General features: G+C 42.0%; 1 protein-coding gene and 1 long non-coding RNA gene across 5 annotated transcripts in view; one reads left to right on the top strand and one right to left on the bottom strand.

Annotated features, from left to right (window-relative positions):
• LOC146064095 (uncharacterized) overlaps positions 1 to 23,417 on the top strand; it is a 157,713-nt gene that overhangs the window by 90,015 nt on the left and 44,281 nt on the right. The gene's annotated exons all lie outside the window — the stretch shown is intronic.
• The window catches only part of FILIP1 (filamin A interacting protein 1), a 132,980-nt gene continuing 112,010 nt past the window's right edge, over positions 2,448 to 23,417 (bottom strand). For 2 of the 4 annotated variants that reach the window (XM_083177185.1, XM_083177186.1), the window contains exons 5-7: positions 12,479 to 15,293; positions 10,031 to 10,252; positions 2,448 to 2,969 (exon numbers count right to left, since the gene is read on the bottom strand). In XM_083177185.1, the coding sequence (XP_083033311.1) occupies positions 10,046 to 10,252; positions 12,479 to 15,293 (3,022 nt within the window). In that variant the 3' untranslated portion in view covers positions 2,448 to 2,969; positions 10,031 to 10,045. Of the gene's footprint in view, positions 2,970 to 10,030; positions 10,253 to 12,478; positions 15,294 to 22,275; positions 22,473 to 23,417 lie in introns of those variants that run through there. The other 2 variants (XM_083177188.1, XM_083177187.1) reach the window with 2 other exon arrangements.

Below are 23,417 nucleotides of genomic sequence, written 5' to 3'. Positions count from 1 at the left end.
AAAGGTGTTGAAGAGAATGAGAGAGACAGAAAAAGGAGAGATATGTGAAAGAATATGAGAGAGACCAGAGTGTATGAGTGAGAGGAGAAAGAAGGGTACTTGTGTAGTTTCACGGCGCAGTGCTACTTCCGGATTCTACGCTCGGCACGAACTATGTTAAAAAAAGTAAATTAACTCCATGCCAACATGGATAGTTCATACCCCCACTATCCATGTTGGCATGGAGTTGATTTTAAATAGCGTGGTGAGCGTAGCGAGCCACCGCGCCCGCAGCGTGGGCGAGCATAGCGAGCCCTGCAAGGGGACTCAGACGCACGGCGCCATGATGGCGCCGTGAAACTACACAAGTACTGAAAGAAGGAAATATAAATGAGAGAGTCCTACTCTGTGTTGGGTGGAAGCACAGTGTGACCCACACAGTCCTGGTGACTCCCATCCTGCTGGGCCAGTGTTAAACTATTAGGCAACACCATACCTCTTGTATGGCACGAGGCATAAAGACACTGGATACCTGAGTTGGAAGGGGCCCCTGTAAAAAATTTGCTCCCCCCCCCCTGGTGGGAGGGGCGCCATAAGCTATTTTGGCAGGATGGAGCAAAATTTATATAGTTACGCCACTGACTGGTACACAACTACTGATGAACCCACTAAATATTGCCTATTTATATTGAACGCCAAATATAGCGGCCAGTGTGTACCCAACTTAAATTGTGTCTAGAGTACTGTACTTGTGTACAGTCACGGTTGCAATTGGGACGTACTGTCTAAAAAATGTCTTATAGATGCGTTTGGCGTTCCTGGGTGGTGACAGCGATGTGGCTAAGCAGTTGCACTGAGAGATCCATCTTCTGGGCATGTTATAAGTGTACCAAGTGTGTCAGTTTCAATGGTTCAATGGTGTGAATAATGGTTGCATCTTAACATCTACTGTACGTTGAACATTCAGACACAGCATCCAACTCAGAACTAGGCCATTAAATTGCATGTTTTCCATATCTCCTTGATGGAACACATTACTGACTAGGACACAGGGGCGTAACTAGAACTTTGTGGGCCCCATAGCAACATTTTTAAGGGGCCCCCCCAACGACTTTAAATGCTGGTCCACAATGCATATATACATTCATACATATACACATGGGATGAAATCAGCATCCTGGTGGTCAGGATGCTGGCATTCAGGCTGCGAGGTGGAGGGGGTTAGGTGCGAGGTGGTTAGGGTTAGGCATCAGCATGGGTGGTTAAGTCAGGCTATGTGGGAGAGGCTTAGGCGGCGTGCAGGGAGGGTTAGTGTTGGGCAGGATAAGTATATTAAATGTAAAGATATTCATACATACATATACACTGCCTATCAAATACAAACATAAATACACTGCTGCTTTCATCTATACATTAGTTCCATACATATATCCTGTACATCCCACCCCACATCACCCCACACCTGCAGCATGTCACTTGAGACCACTACTACTATCACCTTCCCCCAGGCAGTGACTTAAGGTAGCTACTTCTCTGTGCACCAACCTATGACATCTTACTGGTGGGCCCCGTTGATGCTGGCTAGGGGATGTGCTGTCGCTGCTGCCGGCTGAGGAGGAGGAGGATTGACGGAGTCCCTCTGAGCTGCTGTCGGCGGGGGTGGAACGAGAGGCAGGGGCAGCTGTCCGTTATGGCCGGCAGGGAGCAGCTGCTCTCCCTGCTTGCCCGCTGGGGAGAAGGAGAGGCAGCTTCCTGTTGATGTCAGCAGGGGTGGTAGAAGAGGCAGACAGCTGCCCATTGCATCCAGCGGAGAGCGGCTACGTTGTCTGCATTCGCGCCACCTGCTGGTCTGGGAAGAGAAGGAGGAGACGGAAATTTAGCATCCCGTTACTGCCTCCTCCAGTCCCAGCCTGGAGCTGCTGGCAGCGGTGGTGGGAGGAGGAGAGGCAGGTGGGAAGTCTGTCGGGGAGCGGCTGCTGCTGTGCTTTTGCGCTGCCCGCTAGAGAGGGAGCAGTAGAGGTGCGCTGCTTCTACTTGTGTGCCAGTGGTGTAACTATAGAGCAGGACAGGCCAACCTGTGGCTCTCCAGATGTTGTGAAACAACAAATCCCAGCATGCCTTGCCACAGTTTTAACACTCCCTTATAGCAAAACTGTGGCAAGGCATGATGGGATTTGTAGTTTGACAACATCTGGAGAGCCACAGGTGGGCCAGGCCTGCTATAGAGGGAAAAAGAGGTGCACTTGTTATGGGGCCCCCCCAAGCCCTCGGGCCCCATAGCAAGCGCACCCCCTGCACCCTCTATAGTTACGCCACTACTAGGACATCTTATAAAAGATTATCAAGTGGTTCTGATATTTTTACTTCTGTTTCTGTGTCCCGGGACTGGATCTGAGAAGCACCGACATAAACAATACTAATACATAAAGTCTGTATTCACCCTTCTCATTAAATAGCTGAATATCACATTCCCATGCAAACACCAAAATATTTTATTTGTATCCATTCACACACAGCATAATATTTTTCTTTGTTTTTGCTCCATTAAATGTATTGCTTTAACCTGCACAGGTACATCTTCAAATAATAATTTTAGTCCATACCATTCTGTTTGGGAGGTAAGCTTGAAAGTTATGCAGGTTTAATAAAAAAAATACAATATTGGAGGTAAAGCCACTTGAACAAACTTCTGAAAAGTATAAAATAAGTTAAAAATTTTGTAGAGATACGTTTTCCAAAAATTAACAGAATTTGCACAAAATAGAATCCTGCAGATTGGAAATATTTTTTTTCAAACACTTGCAATATTTAAAAAAAATAATGATATTTTCTTTGATGTGTCAGTAGCATAAAACGTCCTAAAAATGTAGTCTCTGAATTTGCATTCCAGAAAATATCCATAAAACTGTGTTCAGTAGAAGTGCTTTAATTCCGGTTCCCTCTCGTACGTCATCTAGTGTTCATGCGTAGCTGATGGATAACAATGCTCTCTAGAAAGATAAATAAAAAGTTTAATAGTCTTAGAAAATCCAGTTAAATATAAACTCCATTTCCTGTACATCTGAGTAGATGTGCTTTACATTTTTATTATGTTTATTATTCTTATTGTTGCTGTTTGATATACCAATTTTACGGTCAGCGATACTTAATACATGGTAAAGGCAATTTAAATGGCTTTTTCAATCTTTACGATTTCTCCTCAAAACATGCTGGGACAATAAAAATGGAACATGCCTCGTTTTAGGTCAATCTACTGCTTGGGTTGACTGGACTCAGCATTAACACGGACCAACTCTATTCAACAGGAGAGGAATGCAGTTAAAACACAGAATAATCCCGTGGTTTCCAAACTAAAGGTGGCCATACATCTACAGATCGATTGTCAGATTGGGCTGGTTCAGTGGCGTATCTTGCGTAAGGCAGCCCCCGCCACTGCTTGGGGGAGCGAGGGCTGCGTAGGCGCCGGCTCCTGCCCAGCGCAGTGTCATTCACAAATATATTTCTGCAGCCTTCCCAGGATGCATCGCGGCTGGTGCGTGGGTGCACGGGTGACGTCACCGCGCACCCGCGCACCGCTAGTGAGTACCGGCGGGGTCTGCTTGCTATGGGTGTTATGCCCCCAGCCTGTGCGCCCGGATCCTGCTACTGACAGGGGAAGGCGAAGGCGGCGGCGGCGATTGCCCCTTATGGGGATCACTGTGCTGCTGCTGTGTGGCGCCGTCCATATGGGCTGCGCTCAGTGTCCCAATCACCCATCGCCTGAGGTACTCCCGCCCGGCCGCACAACAGGCTCCCAGCTCCTGCCCGCCGGACAGGCTCCCGGCTACTGCCTGCCCGACAGGCTGCCAGCTCCCGCCCGCCCAACAGGCTCCCGGCGATTGTCCTCTGGACAGGCTCCCGGCTACTGCCCGCCCGACAGGCTGCCAGCTCCCGCCCGCCTGCCCAACAGGATCCTGGCTCCCTCCCTGCTTGAAAGCAGGTGCGCTGTGTTCCATCTACCGCAGTAAACTTCACAGAGACCACCCCGCTCGGCTCAAGGTATTTGGTCAGCCTGGCAGAGCAGAGGGAGTCTGCTGGGGGCTGGGGGTCACAGGAGTTGGGTTACCAAGACGTGTCAGGACCTTGGGGTGCATTGGATGCTGCATCCCTCCCAGCAGCACAATGTTTAAAGGGCACTGCTGGGGGAAATTATTAGTAAGGGACATTACTGGGGACATTATATGTAATGGGCATTATGTGTGTAAAATAATAAGAGCATTATGGTGTGTGGTATAATGTAATGGGCATTCTGGTGTGCAATAATGTATAATGGGCACTACAGTGTGTGATGATATGTAACTGTGTACAGTGTAAGGGGCCTTGTGTTGTGTGTGTGGTGTAATGGGCATTCTGGTGTGCAATAATGTATAATGGGCACTACAGTGTGTGATGATATGTAACTGTGTACAGTGTAAGGGGCCTTGCGTTGTGTGTGGGGTGTAATGGGCATTCTGGTGTGCAATAATGTATAATGGGCACTACAGTGTGTGATGATATGTAACTGTGTACAGTGTAAGGGGCCTTGCGTTGTGTGTGTGTGTGGTGTAATGGGTGTAATGGCCATTATATGGAGGGGGGGGGGGGGGGGGGGCGCCAGGAACTTTTTTGGCTGGGGGGAGCAAAATTTCTAGTTACGCCACTGGGCTGGTTGGAACAAAAACCTGGTAATGGATGAGTGACAGTTTTTGGCAGTTTTCCAGCATTTAAAAGCAAATGGTCAACTGTCATTTAAGGTGTGTACACACTTGTACAATTAAGACTATGTATACAATTTAGACTATCTGCATACATTTTAGACTATATAGTGCAGATCTGCACTATATAGTCTATGCAGTAAAGACTTTCTGCATGAGATCCAGATGAGATTTTGACTATATAGTCAAAATCTCATCTGGATCTCATGCAGATTGTACAAGTGTGTACACACCATTACTCTCATCCATTACCAGGTTTTTGTTCCAACCTGCCCAATCTGACAATCGATGTAGATGTATAGCAGCCTTTAGTCCTTAAGACAACCCAACAGCCTCAGTTGGAAGGATACCCTTGATTAGGCACAGGTAAATAAAATTAGTACCTCAATCAGTTTGATTATACAATCTGTGCACAAACAGAGAAATCATTAAACCTGGAATGTTGTGATGCCTTAAGGGCCATGTGTGGGATCCACTGGTTTAATCAATCAACACATGTTCTCTTGCCCACACAGTGCATCACACAGTGCATCACCACTGCTGATGCCGTTGCCACCTTTGGCAGCAGGCAAGGAAGGGACTGGAATATATTCACTGTCATGCTACCAACAAGTCAGGCAGGTCTTTTATGGGGGGCTGGGGCAACTTAGTTGTGTTTTATTTTTCCTTTACTGTAAGGTTCAATGTTTTTTTTTTGTTTTGTTTTTTACTGTGGAGCCAGTGCATTTTTTTTGTATCAGTGTGTTTTATTTCTCCTGTAGTGAGCAATGTGGTTTTTTTTTGCCTGTGGTGTCAGGGTCAGTGTTTTTATATTTTTTTCCTGTGGAGAACAATGTGTGTGTTTTTTTATTTTTATTTTTTGCCTTTTTTTGGCCTTGTGGCTAACAATTTAGGTAGTTTCCTACTGAACTCACTATTTTATTGATTTTTCTGTTATGGCCAATACTGCCATGTCACAAGCTGTATTTGAAAAAAATGACAAGTAGAAGCTGATTGGTTGGTGGTTTATCACTCTCCATTATATCATTTTTCAGGCTTCGTACATCTCGCTCAGTGACTGCCTAGAAGTGGAAGTGACTTCCCATGCTAATTACAGTCAGACAGGCATTCTCAGGTGGAGTTGTTTTCTCCCCTGTGACAGCCAGCTGAGAGGGTGTCCTCCATGGGAAAACATATACCAGCTATAAACCTGTACAACTGCAGCTGAAGCAGCCCCTAGAAACCAGCAGGTTTACTAGCACCGTCTGACCCGTTTCCCACTCCTAGATTTAAGCCCTGTCAGCCATAAAATTCTTGGGAGTTCAAGGAGCCAGGACAAATCAGCTTTAGACACGATGCAGACATCCCCCCCCCCCCCCCCCCATTGAGACATGTAATGAGACACTCTATGTAAATAAATGCTTATAAATAAATGCTAATAAGATACACACCAGTTCCAAATGTTTAAGGTTTGAAAATAGTAAAACAGGAACTATCTTGGAACAAATTAGTGGGTACTCGTGTATTAGCAGGGCGCCCATTACGTAGTTTGCGTAGTGGTTTATTGAGAATACCAATACAACACTAGGCTGGATACGTAAACTACGTATCTTACGTAAACTACGTAACTTACGTAAACTACGTAACTTACGTAAACTACGTAATTTACGTAAACTACGTAAGCTACGTAACTTGCTCAGGAGCTGTGTTAATACACAATGGTTTATATCCCCACTATCCACGTCATACCCCCAGTGTCCACATGGGTGTGGTGTTAATTTTATAAAGTGTGGTGAGCGCAGCGTGCCACCATGCCCGAAGCGTTGGGAGCCCCGCGAGGGTCCGCGGATCCACGCCTGCTCGCCACGCTTCAGGCTCGGTGACTCGCTGTGCTCGCCACACTTTATAAAATGAACTCCTTTATAAAATTAAGTCCTTCAGACTTCTCTTTCTACATGAGGGTGAGTGTGAAAATATATATATATATATATATGTACCAGTATAATATCAGGACCTTGCAACAAACAGCAACAGTAATGTAAATAAGAGACCCAACAAGGGTATATGATGCCAACATTTCTGGTCCTTGACCCTTTATTTAGACATGATACAAAGTGAAAAGCGTAATTACATATATAGCCATATCTTGTGACAAATCACCCAGTGCAAAAACTACAGAACTCCCAGTTCGTGCGTCATCCACACACCCCTGTGATGTCATTGGGACGTCGCTGCGCCAGCCAGGTCAGACAGAGCTGGAGGCGTGTCAAAGGATGACGTCACAGGGGTCCGTGGACAGCGCATGAACTGGGCGTTCTGTATTTTTTGCAGTGGGTGATTTGTCACAAGATTTGGCTATATATGTACAGTTGTAACCCCTCTCAACTTTGTTCCATAGGTCGTGGCTCACCATGGCTAGCCATGGCTATCCTATTGTTCTCTGCAGCAATACAATACATAGAACAATACAGTAGGGGATTAGCAGAGTAATCCTATTACTCACTTAATCCTATTAAAGGGCTAGATGAGGAGGGCTCCATCTGTAAGTACGCTTTTCTCTTTATTTCATGTCTTGACAAAGGGTCAAGGACCCGAAACATTGGCATCATATACCCTTGTTGGATCTGTTTATTTGTATTACTGTTGCTGTTTGTTGCGAGTGCCTGATATTTTACTGGTACATGCATATCCCCCTGGGGAAGAAGCGCACCGCACAAGATGCTGTATGCTGAGTGCTGGTTATTGCTGCACGATATATATATATTTATATCTGAATCAATGTATAAATGTTTGTATCAACTTTTATTTACAAGTATTCTAAATATTCAGCCATGTTGTTACATTCCAAATTGTGACATTTTGTCCTTAAATATTTAGTAAAACAGTTGGAAAATGCAGTATAAGTTGTACTATTTGCATTAGTAATTAGCACATGTGTGTTATCAGTACAGTTTACCATGGTTATCACACACTTGCTTATTCCGTTACCACAGCATGACGATTCCATTACTTTAGTAGTAAACATGCTTGGGTTACACAAATTGTCATAGTTTTACCAAATTTCTGAATATGTATCCCAGGATGTACCCATCTTGCAACAAAATTATGAAGCTCCACGGTATGATTTAAATAAGACTGAATTCGGCAGACGTATGGGATACTGGCTGAACAGGTAAATTTTTCTTAAAGAGGCAGCCAATTTCCATGGAAATGAATGTAAATGTCTGCGTTGATCTGGCATCCAGCACATCTGCCATCAGACTTTATTACATCCTACCCCTACAGTTATTCTGGAAGCTGAATGTATCAATTCTATTGTCTCACACATAGTAACATGTATCATGAATGAAATTTCTATTAATGGCTTTGAAAATAGGCTGATTTACTGTATTCATGGCCTTTTTTTGCGCTCACTTCATGACACCTCCTGGTCACCACCCAGGATTACCCAGTGTTTTGCGCCATCAGTTCTCATACCATGTGGAGTATGGATTTCAGAAGCAAATAATCACTCATCTGTGCAAACATTGGGTCTGTGTCCTTATCTAAATAAGGCCCGGTGCCTAATTTGCTTACCATACTAACATATTTATACCTTGTGGATTGCACTTAATTGGTTGTGGGTTTTTAATAAATGTGTATTATATTTTTAGGATCCATCAGTTCATCTAATTAATATAATAAATGTATCTGAGAGATATTCCTATAAGCACTGTTACTGTTTTTATACTTTGTATTGAGTATGCAGGAGACTCCTGTACATTCTAGTAGACTGGACATATATGATATAACACAGAGGTGTATATTTACTAAAGTGCAGGTTTACAAAAGTCTAGGCGTTGTCCTTACCCTCCAGTCAAATGCTGGCTATCTTTTATCCAGTATATTCCAGAAAACGATTGTTAGAATTTGATATGGGCAACGCCTCTATTTTTATAAACCTGTGCTTTCATAAAGTTAACCCTCTTAGTCAATTTTAGAGGTACCTCAGAGGATGACAGGTGGTGGATATTCTTATATAGAAAATAACAGGACAATTTCTACAGTACATGCAGATCACAGTCACTAAATGCAGCATACATAAGTACACACGCCACTTGGAAAAGTAATCTACTTCATGTTTTCTGGCATGCAGATCAAACAGGCTTCACAACCACGTACCAACATTTACTACAATATTCTATACTGTAAAACATTAGGGTACTAAATACAGTACTTGCTGATATTAAATTGTATTCAATTTTATTTTTTTCACTATTTCTTTAAAGTAAGACTTTTATTAATAACAATGCTCCTGCTTCAGATGCAGTTGTAGTTGATATCACTACTGCTGCGTCCTTGGAAGCAGCTCTGTATGGTAATGCAGCAGAAGATGCAGGGAAGGTGAGCACTCTGTATATTATGTGTGCGTCTCTGTCATGTGGAGCCAAAAAAGGTAGGGTTGCCTAAGATAAAGGTCTATCCAACCTGCATCCTAGGAGACAGTTACTTTGCATGTCCAATTGTATTTGCTAAGGGATCTAAATAACTCTGAATGTAAAAAGGGTAAAAACTATACTGGTTGGTTAGAAGAATCCTAGCAGAATTATTATTACAACATTAAAATATGTGAATAGAATTACAATACATCTGTCACTTAGACACAGCAAAGGCAGATAGCTTGTGTACTGAACCGATGAGGATGTTATCTATCTAATCAGCTAATACCAAGATATTTTCGCAGCCTACAGTATGTCTGCTTCCACTGTGCTCAGGTAATTGCAACAATTTAAAACCATAATGTTATTGTCTAGGTACAGAGCATTGCTGGGCCCTACAGCAAAACTGAGGTAAAGGCTACTCTACAACCACTGTGGTTTCCTCAATGTCATTGTCCTAAATCAGTGAGTCTCAACTTCGATCCCCAGGACCCCCCCCCCCCCCAACAGTTCACGTTTTCCAGGTCACCCTGCAGGTGCACATGTGCACTCATTATTCACAGAAATGAAAAGATCCACAGGTGGGGCTAATGACTTCACCTGTGATTCTATGTGGAGACCTGGAAAACGTGAACTGTTGGTGGGGTCCTGAGGACCGAGGTTGAGAACCACTGTCCTAAATAATGGTTTACAGTACAGAAATACCCTTAGTTATTTTTGAGACACATGGTTATTTAAAAAAAAAAAGTTATTTTTTTTGTATTTACAACTAAATGTAGAAAGTCTATGACTCACCTGACTGCTGGTCCTTTGAGCAGCAGAGAGGTGGATAGAAATAGGATGTCATAAATTAGTATTTATCTAAAGAACTTTGATAAACAGGGGACTGCTTTTTATGGTAGCAGAAACACCTGCACATACCCCTGAGATTTAGCCTCAGCCCTTCCCCCCTCCGAAAGGAGAAGAGCTGCTGGCTGGCGATTTCTTCAATTCTATTTTCATAGACTGACTCTCGCCACGTGGCTCAAATTTTGACAGATTTCCTGCTCCTGGCACTGCCATTATTGGCTTTACTGCTTTCATACCTTTTGACATGGGAATGCGAGTAGGGATGTGGCGTTGGGATGACCCATCCTGTGTTGTCTGAAGAGTTAAAGAAAACACATAATCAAAACTTAATACCCCATAATGACGGTTTATATGATCTAGCACAAATCATGTAATAAAAACAACTGAACCTTTATTTTGCAATGATTTTGCAAACAGATGGTAATAAATAAAATTGTGGATTCAAATATTAACATTTTATAGAAACCAAGCCTGAACATAAATAACCCAGTACAGTATATATGCTTTTAGGGGTGATTGTACAACTAATGGGTAACTAGAAATATACTAGACTATGGGGTAAATGTACTAAATGTTGTAATTATGGGGGTTATTCTAGTTCATTCTTTCTGACAAAATCCTTCTTAGATGGACAAAACCATGTGCACTGCGGGTGGGGCAGATGTAACTTGTGCAGAGAGAATTAGATTTGGGTGGGGTTTTTCTTCAAAGTGAGATCTATATTGCAGTGTCAAATCATGCAGTCAGTATTTTCCCTGCACAGAAACAAAAAAACTCACTCAAATCTAATTCTCTCTGCACATGTTACATCTGCCCCCCTGCAGTGCACATGGTTTTGTCCATCTAAGAAGGATTTTGTCAGAAAGAATGAACTAGAATAAACCCCTATGAGAGGAGGTGATGTTACCCATAGCAACCAATCGTATTCTGTCTGCATCCTAGAAAAAGATAGAATCAGTACGGTACACTATGTAGTTTATTGGCAGACCTAAAGGAAAAATCGGACATATTGTTTAGTGTACATGCCCAATTGCACATTCCTGCCTGGTTGCGTGCAAATCTAAAATATTATAAAATTAGAAAAGTTGGAAATGAAACCTCTGCTGTTACTAAGTGTAATCTTTGATATGTTCTGATCACAAAGCTACAAGCTTGGGGGCTGATGCACAGCTGCACATAGGCCCTTATTCTGATTGAATGCGGATGGACGGCCGATGGTTGGTGTTTGCGCAAGTGCAGAGGCGTATCTGCGCATGTGCCAACTCCCCACACGTCTGAACATGGCGTGAGGTCCGTGCAGAAAATTATCGTACGGAACCATCCAAGCAGGGGGTGGAGAGGGGCGTGAAGGGCTGATTTTGCTCATTAACATATGCATACGCCCCGCATTTCATGGGTGTTCCCATGAAAAACGCTGGGCGTACGTATGGTAATCCGGCCGTCACGCACGTGTGGGGGGCGGACATATGACATAGCCAGATGCCAGCTGCCCGCCCATATCCCTGCTTTTGCACGGAGAAAATGCCCGAGTGGTCTGGAGCACTCGGTGCTGCCTGACCACTCGGTCCAGCATTCGTTGGTCGGCGACCATCGGTTTATGGCGGAGGTTCCCACAGATGGAGGAGGTGTTCACATGAAAAATCCACTCGCGGTCCGTTTGGTCGGCGTCTTACCGCATTCGGATGGTGTGAGCAATCCGTACGGAATGCGGGGCTAAGAACAATTCAACTAGAATAAGGGCCATAATGCAGTTTAAGCGATCAATCTTGTGATTTCTATAACTGTGCATCACGGTGTCCAATTTAGTAAAACAAAATAAATAAGGTTGACCAAATTGGATAAGATCTCGCCATTTGTGCACAGCTTGAGAAGCCATTTCTCGCCTTGTGCCGATCAGTATCTTAACAATAAATTGACCTACGAGTCAACTAATGATCAGGGAGACAATTTTTGGGGTTGTTTCAGTATACATACAATAATAACAGGAAAGCTGCTATTTATCAGCTGTGATAATGCAGTACAGACCTCATATTGACTAGAATTTTGATTATATAAGGAAAATAATCATACAAATATATGCATTTTGATAGGTGCTTTTACTAGTGTTAAAAGATCATTGTCAAAGCAAAACAAAAATATATATTTGCAAGACGATAACAAAGCAGCCTTATTATTGCAGTAATGGAGTTTACTGAAAAAACAGACAAGTATGTATGTCTGTATAACTTGATATTCCCTATAAAAGGAAAAGGCTCTTAACTTTCGGTAGATTCAATAGTTACTGCTAGTTACTCCCTACATGCTGAATGTATACCTAAGCAAAGATGTAAGCTAAGTCGGCAACTGTTGAAGTAAATATGCTGGTCCTGCATTTGGGTATTGGATTTCAGTTGCAAAGTTCTGATCACTAACCATTAAGCAGATAATTGGTTAATATTTTTCACTTTCTTAAATTAGGTTTTATATCTTTGTTTTAATAATTATACTAAATAAATTATGTAATTTTAGTTGTTTACTCACCACTGATTGGGTTGCACGTGTGGAAGATGTTGTGGCAGGAGTTATGGTTATAGAACTGGTCACTTTATTTGTTGCAGGTCTGACAGACAAATTGGTCTTTGGAGATCGAAGTACTGTGCCAGTGGCAAGCTCCACATTTTCTGTACCAACATTCAAAGGTCTAACCGTTATAACAGGTGTCCCATCTGAAGAGCTGCCCGGATTTCTTTTAAACTGAGAACCTAAATGAATATGAATTTTATTATCTTCTGTTGTAATTATGTTTGCGTTGGTATTGTATTTTCTTATTGGAGTTGGCACAGTTTGTTTTTCAGGAGTAACTTTAAATACAGCACGTCCCATTGTCATTTCTTGAGAATCTGGAGACACAGATATCTCTGGAGATGCAGCAGATGTTGATACAGTGAGTATCTGAATGGGAGATGTAGGTCTTTCACTAAAATTGGATCTGCCAGTTTCAGTAGATTTTTCCCTTGAGAAAGTTGTTATGGTGACAGGGGACATAGATCTTTCTGGATGCATGGAACTATCAGCACATTTTCCTTTCTGGTTCATGACACCTGGAGAAGGAATAATTGTAATCCGTGGTTTTTGATTACCCAAGGTTGGTATTACTGTGGTGCTTGAAAAGAAGTCCTCCGAAGGTGGGCTAGTTATCTCCAAAGTGGCTGTGCTGTTTTCATGATCTGGTGTTACTCTTATATGTAGTGGTTGACCTTGTTTTGGTGAAAGGAATACTTCACCTGAGCGCCCTATGCTAGGATTTGGACGAATTGCTCTTTCTGGTATAACTGGAGAACTAGGAGAGCCATTTTCTCTTTTTCTCATCCACGGTATCCAAGATTTTCTTATGTTTAGTTCATTTGCTGCAGGTGGATACCTTTCCAGAACAGGTGATCTGTCTGCAGGTTTTTTAAGTCCAACTTGCCGTAAATTACTCATAATGTGATTCTCTTCTTGGAAGGACTTCCTGATAAACACTGCTGGGGTATCCTCCTCGACAGATTCATTACTCATTTCATCTGTCTGGACCCCTGTAGAAGTCACAGGAACATCTACCATTCTTCTCCCATTCATGCTTGGCCTAATAGCACGACTGTATCTTTTTGACAGTTCCAGTTCTTTTGACAAATTCAATACATCTTGTCCCATATTTTTGTTTTTATTTTCTTCTTCTATAAACCTTTTCTGAAGTACTGAATAATCAACTTGAAGTTGTGAAAGCTGATCTTCTTTGTTCATCATATCATGAATTTTTTCTTTGAGTGCTTGAACTTCTGCTCTTAAGTCTCTGTTTCTAGATTCCTCTACTCTGATTCTATGTCGAAGTTCAGCCTCTTGACTTATAACTTCTCCCTTTTCAATAGCTTTGTTCTTTGCTATTTGACTTTTCAACTCTTCAAGCTGCAGAGAGAGTACATTAGCTCTGTCTTGCTCAGTTCTAAATTTTCTTTCTAGCTGATCATACTCACCCTCTGTTTTCATTAAATCTCCCTCAACAACTTCAAGCTGTTGAAGACGATTTCTAAGTCTTTCAATTTCTAAAATTAACTCTTTTGTCTTATTGTCTTCTTGGTATTTAGACTCAAAGTTTTTCTTTGTTCTATTTCGTGCTGCTTCTCTTTCAGAAACATCCATGTTTTCTATTCTTTTCATCAGCAAGTCTACTCTGCAAGTAAGTTCACAATTTTTCTCTTCTTCAGTTCTTAGTTTGCTAATTGACTCGTCTCGTTCTTTAGTCATGTTATACACTTTTTCTTCCATTTCTGACTTTAGTTTTAAAAGTTTTTTACTTTCATCTATAAGTTTTTCTGTTACCTCCATAACTTTTCCTTGTTCAAATTTTAAGTCCTTGTTGAGTTCATCAACCTTTCCTTCCTCTAGTTTTATCTTTTCCATAATGATTTTCCTTTCATCAACAAGCAAAACAGTGAAAGACTTTAACTTAGTTAAGTCATCTTTTAAACTGTGTTCTGCTTTTTCTAGTCTTCCTTCAACCGATTCAAGTTCTTTAATTCGACCCTTCACCACTTCAACTTCCTTCATCAACTCCCTTGTTTGGACTTTTTCTTTATCTAGTTTTACATACAGCTGAGTGCACTCTGATTTACTCTTCATAAATGCCTCTTCTAATTTTTCTAATTCAGACATTCTTTTCTGCAATTTTTCCACCTCCAGTTTTAGCTCCTTGCTGTGGTGTTCTTCTTCATGGAGTTTCTTTTTAAGTTCTTTACATTGCGATTCTGTCTTTGTTATCTCCTCATCTTTCCCTTCCATTTCTAAAACTCGCTTTCTTAAATTTTCTACTTCTGCCATTAAACTTGAATTTCCACATTCTCCTTTTGCTATTTTTTCTCTCAAGTCTTTTAACTCTTCATCAGTTTTTTGAAGGTTCTGATTTGCTTCCTCTAATTCTTCAATTTTGCGATTGAGACCAACCAGCTTTAGACGGAGATGGCGGTTATTGGACTCTTGAGTGGCCAATTTTGCAGTCATTTCTTCATGTTCTTGAGAATACTTGGAAATTTTATGCTCTAGGTCCAATTCCAATTTACCAACTTTTTGGCTGTCTTCGTTGGCTTTAGCACAAACTGCTTTCAGTTTGGACTCTGCTTTTTGAAGTTCTTGAGTAAGATCTTGTATCTTTTGAGTTTGTTGTCCAAGCTGTTCAATATGCATTTGTCTCTCATCCACAAGCATCAGTGCAAATGATTTGAGCTTTACTAGTTCGTCTCGTACTTTATTGAGTCGCTTGTTGTATTCTTTATCTTTTCGGACCTGATAAGATTTCTCTTGTTCCAGTAACTTCTTTAACCTTTAAAATATAAATGTAAAAGTTATAATATACATGAAAGCCAGAATTTAAGTTTGGGCTCTTGCTTGCAATTTTTAAATGTTATTGGTCAATTGTTAACACCTATCTTTTTATTGAAATCTATTCTCTGATGTCACATAATACTGTAATACATAAAATTGTTAATATCTTAAATATTGATAAAAATACTACTGTCATCTACAGTTGTTCTACATCTACAGTTGTTGTACCTTCACCTACAGTATGACTCCCCACTGCCAGCTGACAGATGTTTCATTGTTGGGCAATATATTATTTATGCTTTCTTGTTCAGCAACACTTGGAAATCTGTGTGCAACTGAGTCTGTATAAATAGCACAATGTATTTTGGCATGTTAAGAAGCAGTGTCCGCTGCATTGTAGCATTTAGAATACAGATTCAGAGACTCAGTGTCCGATTCAGAAGTGTGGATAGAAGTTTAATGCCACATGCAAGCAGCACTGAATGTCCATCCGATTTCTAAGAAAGACATGCAGGAGACATCTCAGACGTCTCCTTCATGTAACTGTAATCCTAGGACTGTAATCGATGTCACAAGCTGAGAACCAACATGGCAAAAATCAGTCACATTGGTCATTGCAGACTGCAGGCTGAGTAAGTCTGCAGCTGGCCAATGGAAGCAGGGGCTGTGAGCCTAGGAAGTAATCCTTGGATCCAATGTAGCCCTCCATCCACCCTCGTCCTCTGCCCTCTCCCTTCCCCCTGGTGGAATCTATGCAATAAAGAATACAGTATCTATCCTTATGTATCAATGCCTATTTCCCTATAGATTGTAAGCTTGCGAGCAGGGCCCTCCTACATTTTGACTGTCTGTCAATACCCTGTTTGTTGTATCACTGTCTCCTTTGTAAAGTGCAACGGAATATGCTGCACTGTATAAGAAACTGTTAATAAATAAATAAATGCAGCTGCCTGGGAGAGGGGAACTACAGTCATCATCATAAGGCGTGAACTGCACATGCACAGATTGTGCTTTGCTCAGCCACAGATTCCCTATAATCGGAATCTACAAGCTTCCTCTCAACAGGGAAGAAAACTGAATCAGGCCCTCAGTCACACACACATATATACAAGTGCTACATATCAAATTAATCAGCACAGTCTTCTGGTGTATCCTAGCCATGGTGCCACAATGTTTCTAAGTTGGAAAGCCATTTGTGTGCTGAATGTCACTCTCTCAGCGGCAGCTGGACATACCTACCACCTTTCTGATGCTAGAGATAGATATAGCTGTCAGGTTTTTTTTTTCAGTAAGAACAGTAACAAGACCTCTCACATGTGTAATGTTCCCTGTTTCATTCTAATTGTACCACCACACCAGAGAACGTAGACGGCCATAAGACTGCACCTCATATTAGCCATACGGTCCCAACAAAAGGCTTTCTGGCGAAAAACATGGTCAAACATTTAGGTGCATAATGTAATTAAAATTCACCATCTGAAGAGCACATTAGCAGCTGAAATTAATTGGCGCCTTGTTGTTGTTAATGGTGATAACGTTATGTCTCAGAAACAGGTTTGGGTTTGTTGCTCAGCCTTTGATTTCCTAAAGTGCTAGTTTACAAAAATAGAGATGTTGTCAAGAGCAATCAGTCAGATTCTACTTGTCATTTATCTAGCACCTACTAGAAATGAACAGCTATAATCTGATTGGTTACTATGGGCAACATTGCCCCTTTTGTAAACCTGCACAACAGAATATATACCCCATGATGACTTCTGGGCAGCATTAGCAGCACATATGTCTGGTTTCCTATATAGACACATAGCAGGCACTTACTTCTTACATACTGTATACCCATGTTGTAAACCACTTAATTAATGTGTGTTATGTGCAACAAATGCTATTAACCATGAATTAAACTGCAAAAAAATGGGGGAAATTAGTAACAAGGGAATTCTACTTCACATAGGATGTTGCTATGGGCAACCAATCAGAACCTACTTCTTATTTATTTAGCACTCTCTAGAAGATAATAGACAGGATCTGATTGGTTATCCATAGCAACATCCCATGTGAAGTAGAATTCCCATCTTTGGAAATTTCACCCAATGTCTCTGAGTCTGAGGGATAAATCTTCTAGAAGGTACTAAATAAATAAGAAGAAAAATCTGATTGGTTGCTATGGGCAACATCCCATCTTCAATAGAACATCTTAGTAAATTAGCTCTTAATACAGCAGAAAAGCGGGTCTTGCATGTGCAAAGTGAATTGCTTAAACATGCCCACAAAAGCATAAACCATGCCTGAGCAAGGACAATATCACTAACCAGTATTAACAGATTATTCGTACCCAATCATAAGAAGCTCACTAGTGCCTGAGTTTGCTATAATCACATATCTACACTTACACTAGGCACCCACAAATGATATAACTTAGCCAGATGTAGATTTATGTTTTTGAATATTTGCAAGTACACACTTTAAGGCCCATTTATCCTGAAATATGTGCGACTTACAACTATGTGTGGTTCCCACACCTAGGTTTGGTTACACTTGGGTAAGCACAAATATTTATTGTCACCTCCATTACAAAGGAGGGATTGCTGTAGATAATCTGAGAGATCTGATGCAGTCACTAAATTTCCATTAACAGTGGCAACCCCATTAAGGTTCTATGGGTATGTGTTGCTGTCAGACTTATGCCCCTTTCCCACTGCAGCTAAAAAACGGTAAATTGCTGATTTTCAGCGCAATTTACCATTTTAAGGCTGCAGTGGGAAAGTGACAGAGTTGAAATACCGTTTAAAGTTAAATGGTATTTCAACACGTTTTTAAAGCAGAGTCCTACACGGCTAAATAACGTTTAAGAGGCAGTGGGAATGCCTCTTAAATGTTATTTAGCCTCCAGGCAGTCCCAGTGCCTGATGAAACCTAGCAGTTCTCACTTTGTGCATGTGTAATGTGTGCACTTGCATAATAATGAGCCGCTAATTACATATGCGCATATGTAATGAGCGGCTCATTAGTATGCACCCACTCATTACATATGCGCAAAGTGAGAACTACTAGGTCTCATCAGGCACTGGGACTGCCTGTATCCTGCATGGACCCTGCATGGACCCCCGCTGCCTCCCCACTGCCCACAGGTAAGTACAAGGGGAGGGGAGGTGGGGGCACAGGGCAGGTACGGGGGGGGGGGGGTTAGGCACTATTTACACTGGGGGGGGGATTAGGCACTCTTTACAATGGGGGAAGGGGGGGGGGTAGGCACTCTACATTTTACACGGTTCACTGCAATGGGAATGGTACTTAAATGGTATTTAAAACATTAATCTGCTGCAGTGGGAATGCTAATACCGTTTTAAATACCATTTAAGATTACCAGTACTTTTAACTGGTCTGCAGTGGGAAAGCAGCATTAGTCAAGTCAAGTTTATTATCATCATCAGAAGGAGAAACTCTCTGCAGATGCAATTGTAACATACATAAAATGGGTGCTGGACGTGGTCCCGACAGTCGGGATCCAGACAGGCATTCACCCGACGTCGGGATCCCCACTGTCAAAATACTGACAGCCGGGTTTCCGCCGGCCAGCTGCTATTTTTCCTCATGGGGGCCACGCCCGCAGCGTGGCGAGCGCAGGGAGTCCGCAAGGGGCTTAGTTGTGCTCACCATGCTGTCTGGGTCCGGCCAGTCGGGATACCGACTGTCGGACCCCTATACCACACCCCATAAAATACCAGTACAATAAAAGCAATATCCACATATAACATACATGGCAATGTAGAAATACACAACAAACCACATCTAAGCATTCAACATACATAAATACAGCCGATGGTAGAAAGCTATTTTGCGTGCCCTTAAAGTTCTAAACCTTTTACAGTGAGGGTAATTTTTTTTAAAAATACTATTAAAAGGATGACTCAAATCTGATAAAATAGTTTTAGTTCTCTTAAAGATTATGAAACTGTAAACTTCAGAATGGTTGGCAGCTGCACTCCAATAATTTTACTTGCAGATTTTACAATACGTTCTAAATTAGAACGCTCCATGGTAGTGCAGTTGCCAAACCAAATGATAGTACCGAAAGTCAAGATGCTTTCCATTGAAAATCTATAAAAATTTGTCATAGTGGGCCTACTCACACCAGCAGCCTTTACCCGCCTCAAAAAAAAAAGAGACGTTGTTGGGATTTTTTTATTTGTGACAGTACATTGCCAGACCATGTCAGGTTTGCTGACACCTGAATGTCCAAAAATATTACCGACTCCACTGTTTCCACATCCACCCCATTTATGGACACTGGTCTTTTTGGTGCATCTTGCTTTCTTTTGAAAATCAATCACTAGTTATATTCCCCTCATTTAGCAATAAGTTGTTTCCTTTACTCCAGGTTACAAGCCTTGCTATTTCTTCTCTATAGTAGGTCTCATCGCCATCACTGATCAATCCCACAACTGCTATGTTGTCAGCAAATTTCACGATCTTAACAGAATCAGAGGATGATACACAGTCGTGGGTAAACAGCGAATACAATAGGGGACTGAGGACATATCCCTGGGACACTCTTCAGTTATCGCCTCAGATACAGCATTTCAGTCAGTTAGAAAATGTAGAATACAATTGCAGGTAAATCCGCTTAAACCCAAGTCAAATAGTTTAGATACCAATGACACAGGAATAACTGTACTTTACCAAGCTGAGCTGAACTGAACTGAAGATGGCATTATCCAATTGTAGCCTATGGGCTACAGATCACAAAAATGAATGAACCCTTCAGAACCTTTAATGGCAATGGCTGCCACATGTGGTTATTGGACCATGTATGCTCATGAGTCTTGCCACCAGAACTAGATTATCCATGGGGCAGATGGAGTTGCAGCACCAAGCAGGGCCGGTGGAACCCTGTCAACAGAGGATGCAATGCAGGGAGATGCCAGGCTGGAGAGGTGCTCTCCCTGCTCTGCATACCCTGCTTCTACTGTACCACTTCCCTTGTATCCCTTCTACTGTTTCAACAATGAACCCCTTCCCTTGTACCCCTTCTACTATACCACCACTGTACTTCTTTCTGTTTACCCCTTCCACTGGGATACATACTAATTTTGGGGCTTAGACTACCAACACCACCTGACAAAGAGAATCCTGGTGGGATTCCCCTCCTTAAACCCAACCCTCCCATCCCACAGCCTAACCCTAATTGTGTCTACACATGACCCCCACCCCCCCCTCCCTTGACAGCCTGAGTTGTCATTGGTGGTTAAACCAGGGTAAAGGGTAGCTTTCAGACTATTTCTTGTAGCCTGACACTGTTTCAAATGTCTGTGTTTTTTTATGATTTTTACAGTAAATATAATATATATACGAGCATATTAAGGTAGCCCATACTGCTGAAGTACCACTGTGGGCATTATGTGTATAAATAGCACTACTATGGGCCTGGTGTATAAAGGGTACTATTGAGTAGTGTAATGTGAATAAAGGGGCACTACAGTTAGTTGTCATGTGAATAATGCATACTATTAAGAATTGTAATTCGAATTAGGAGCACTATGTGATGTCTAATATGAATAAGATTGTGCCACTCTGTGGTGTAATTTAGCACTACTGTGCAGCCATGCTCCTTCCCTGTAAGACCACACCTCTTTTTTCAATGGATATCGCACATTGAGTGGGCGCTACTTTATAGTCTTCAGGGGGGCGCCAAACACCCTAACACCGGCCCTGACTCCAGACCTTCACATAAAAATAGGACCACCATCATGACAGCATCATGATGTCCAGATAGACACCAGCTAGCCACATAGTTGTCCATAAATCACAAATATTAAACTTGCATGTCTATTTTACACATTTATGCAATTTTTGGACTTCTCATAACAGGCCCTTGAACATTTTCAGCTTCAGGTCCATTGGGTGTGGTATGGCGCTCCGAAAGAGGGGATGCTGATGGTCAGAATCCCGATTGCCAGTGCTCCCCCTCCCCCCCCCCCCCCCCCGTCGGGCAGTTATCTGGCACCTGGTCCATTAGCCCTTAATCCAGCCCTGCTTGCTACCATTCAGAAAACAATCAAGAAAAGGACAGGAATAAGTATGGGTTCTAAATGATGAATATGTCGATCTGAGGGGTTTCTTTGAAAAATATCATTCACTCCTCTGTGCGACTGGCATTGCTCTCCCCCCTTTTTTGTCTACATTCAGAAAACAATGCAGAACTCTTGTCCGTACAGGTGTATATTACATCTGGGAATAATAATTGGATACCGCAATCTATTCTGGGTGCAAGTTTGGCATAAAGCTGCCCCCCCCCCCCTCCTGCATCATAGGTAAATTACCATGAGAACGCCCAGCGTTTTTATTGGAACACCCATGAAACACTGGGCATTCCCATGGCCGAATCCCACGGCCCACAGTCGCACACCCCCCCACACGCACTGGTGTGTGCGAGCGCCCTGGTGAAAAATCTATTCGCCGTGGCCGATCGCACATAGCGGCTGCACAGGCGCATAACTGACTAAGCGCAGTCGCGACAAAACAGTCCCCTGTGCGAACGCTGATTAAACCAGAATCACCCCCTAAGTGGCATGTATTATATTAGAACAGAAGAACAAGTATTTTACCCTTAAGATTTTAAAACCAGATATGATCAGTAAAAATGCAGAAAAAATAAATACTGTCAAAAAAATGTAAAGTAAAATACAGTGTAATGATACTATAGCATGTCTGTGACCATTTCTTTAGGGTTCTATCATAAAAACAGTTGGGTTGGACTAGAATGTAGTAGCACAATTCAAAGAAATTGTGAAGCAACAGCAGATTGACCCATTCATTCATGTACTGCTGTGAATCATCTTCTGTCCTTTCACACAAGTACTATGGCTGCGATCACACTGCAAAACATAACGTTACTGTAGCTAGGAAGGATGTTGTGGACAAAAGAGTCAGACAAGTCCACAAGCAGCATGTTTCGTATTGCACCATTGCACTTTCCTTACCTCAGCAATCAGCCAGCAGAGAGTTTCAAAGACGTACCGACTCTCCACGGAAACCTTAGCAAGAATCTTACTGGCTCCTGCTCTCCAGAGACTTTGCTATCACATTCCAACCATGTCATTAGGACAATAAGAGGGGAAGGCTGTGCATAGGAGCTGGGACCACTGACTAATGATGTCATCCCTTCTTGCATGCTTCATTATTGTGCTCATTGAGGAGGGGTGGAGCATCAAGCCCCCAAACAAAACAAAATAATACTTTTAGCTCTGAAACTCCTCATACCCATTTGTGCAGTGAGTTACTTGGCAATAAATAATGCCAGAAGTACACGTGCTTATTAAGGATTCAAACAAAAATAAATAAATACAAAGTCCTCTCTGGAAACTTATATCCTATATCCCATTGTTTGATTCTTTGTTATTTATTAGGCATGATTTGATTTACAAAGTATGAGCAGTCACATACAGTATTTTAGTCTGCAGTGGTTTATGTAGTAGGTGCAGGCAGAGTAAGGTGATGTACTGGTGTACAAAATCATCTTCACATCATGTGCACGTTTACATTGAACAGCAGGCATTTCTCCTGGTAGAAGCTCTTCCCCACTAGTGGGGAGGAGACAACGAATATAAAAGAAAGCAGAAGATGTGGAATTCACGTTAATTTGGTTAAATGATGTGCTGCTAATGATTTACAAACAGCTTTCACCCATACATGCTGCTGACTTGCAACAATGAGACAAACTGTGTCCTGGTGCCTAGGAGCACATGGAGTAATGCAGGAAGACAACAGTCTGCAAACCAGTTCTTTCTTCCAATCTTCACAAAGAAAGCAGTTGAATTGGGGGGAACATCATTATCCATTGTGTGTTCTCTCCATCACGTAGCAAGCCAATAGGAGGCAAGAGCTTTGCCTTGGTGCTGGACCACATACAGAAGCCCACTGTGGCAGAGAAAGTGTTAATTCCAAAGTAACCTTGCTTGCAGGTTCCATTCAGTTGATGTAGTGGGAGCACTCATTGAGGAAGATTTAAAGCAATAAATCTTTAAATCTTTAGCCATGGCAAATTAACCGTTTTGGTTCCAAACAGATCTCTTATAATATTCACTTCAGCCATGGCAAATTAATCGTTTTGGTTCCAAACAGA

Source organism: Crinia signifera, chromosome 3, assembly GCF_055691185.1.
Source record: "Crinia signifera chromosome 3, ASM5569118v1, whole genome shotgun sequence".
Taxonomy (NCBI): domain Eukaryota; kingdom Metazoa; phylum Chordata; class Amphibia; order Anura; family Myobatrachidae; genus Crinia; species Crinia signifera.
This window is presented reverse-complemented; position numbering and strand designations above follow the sequence as displayed.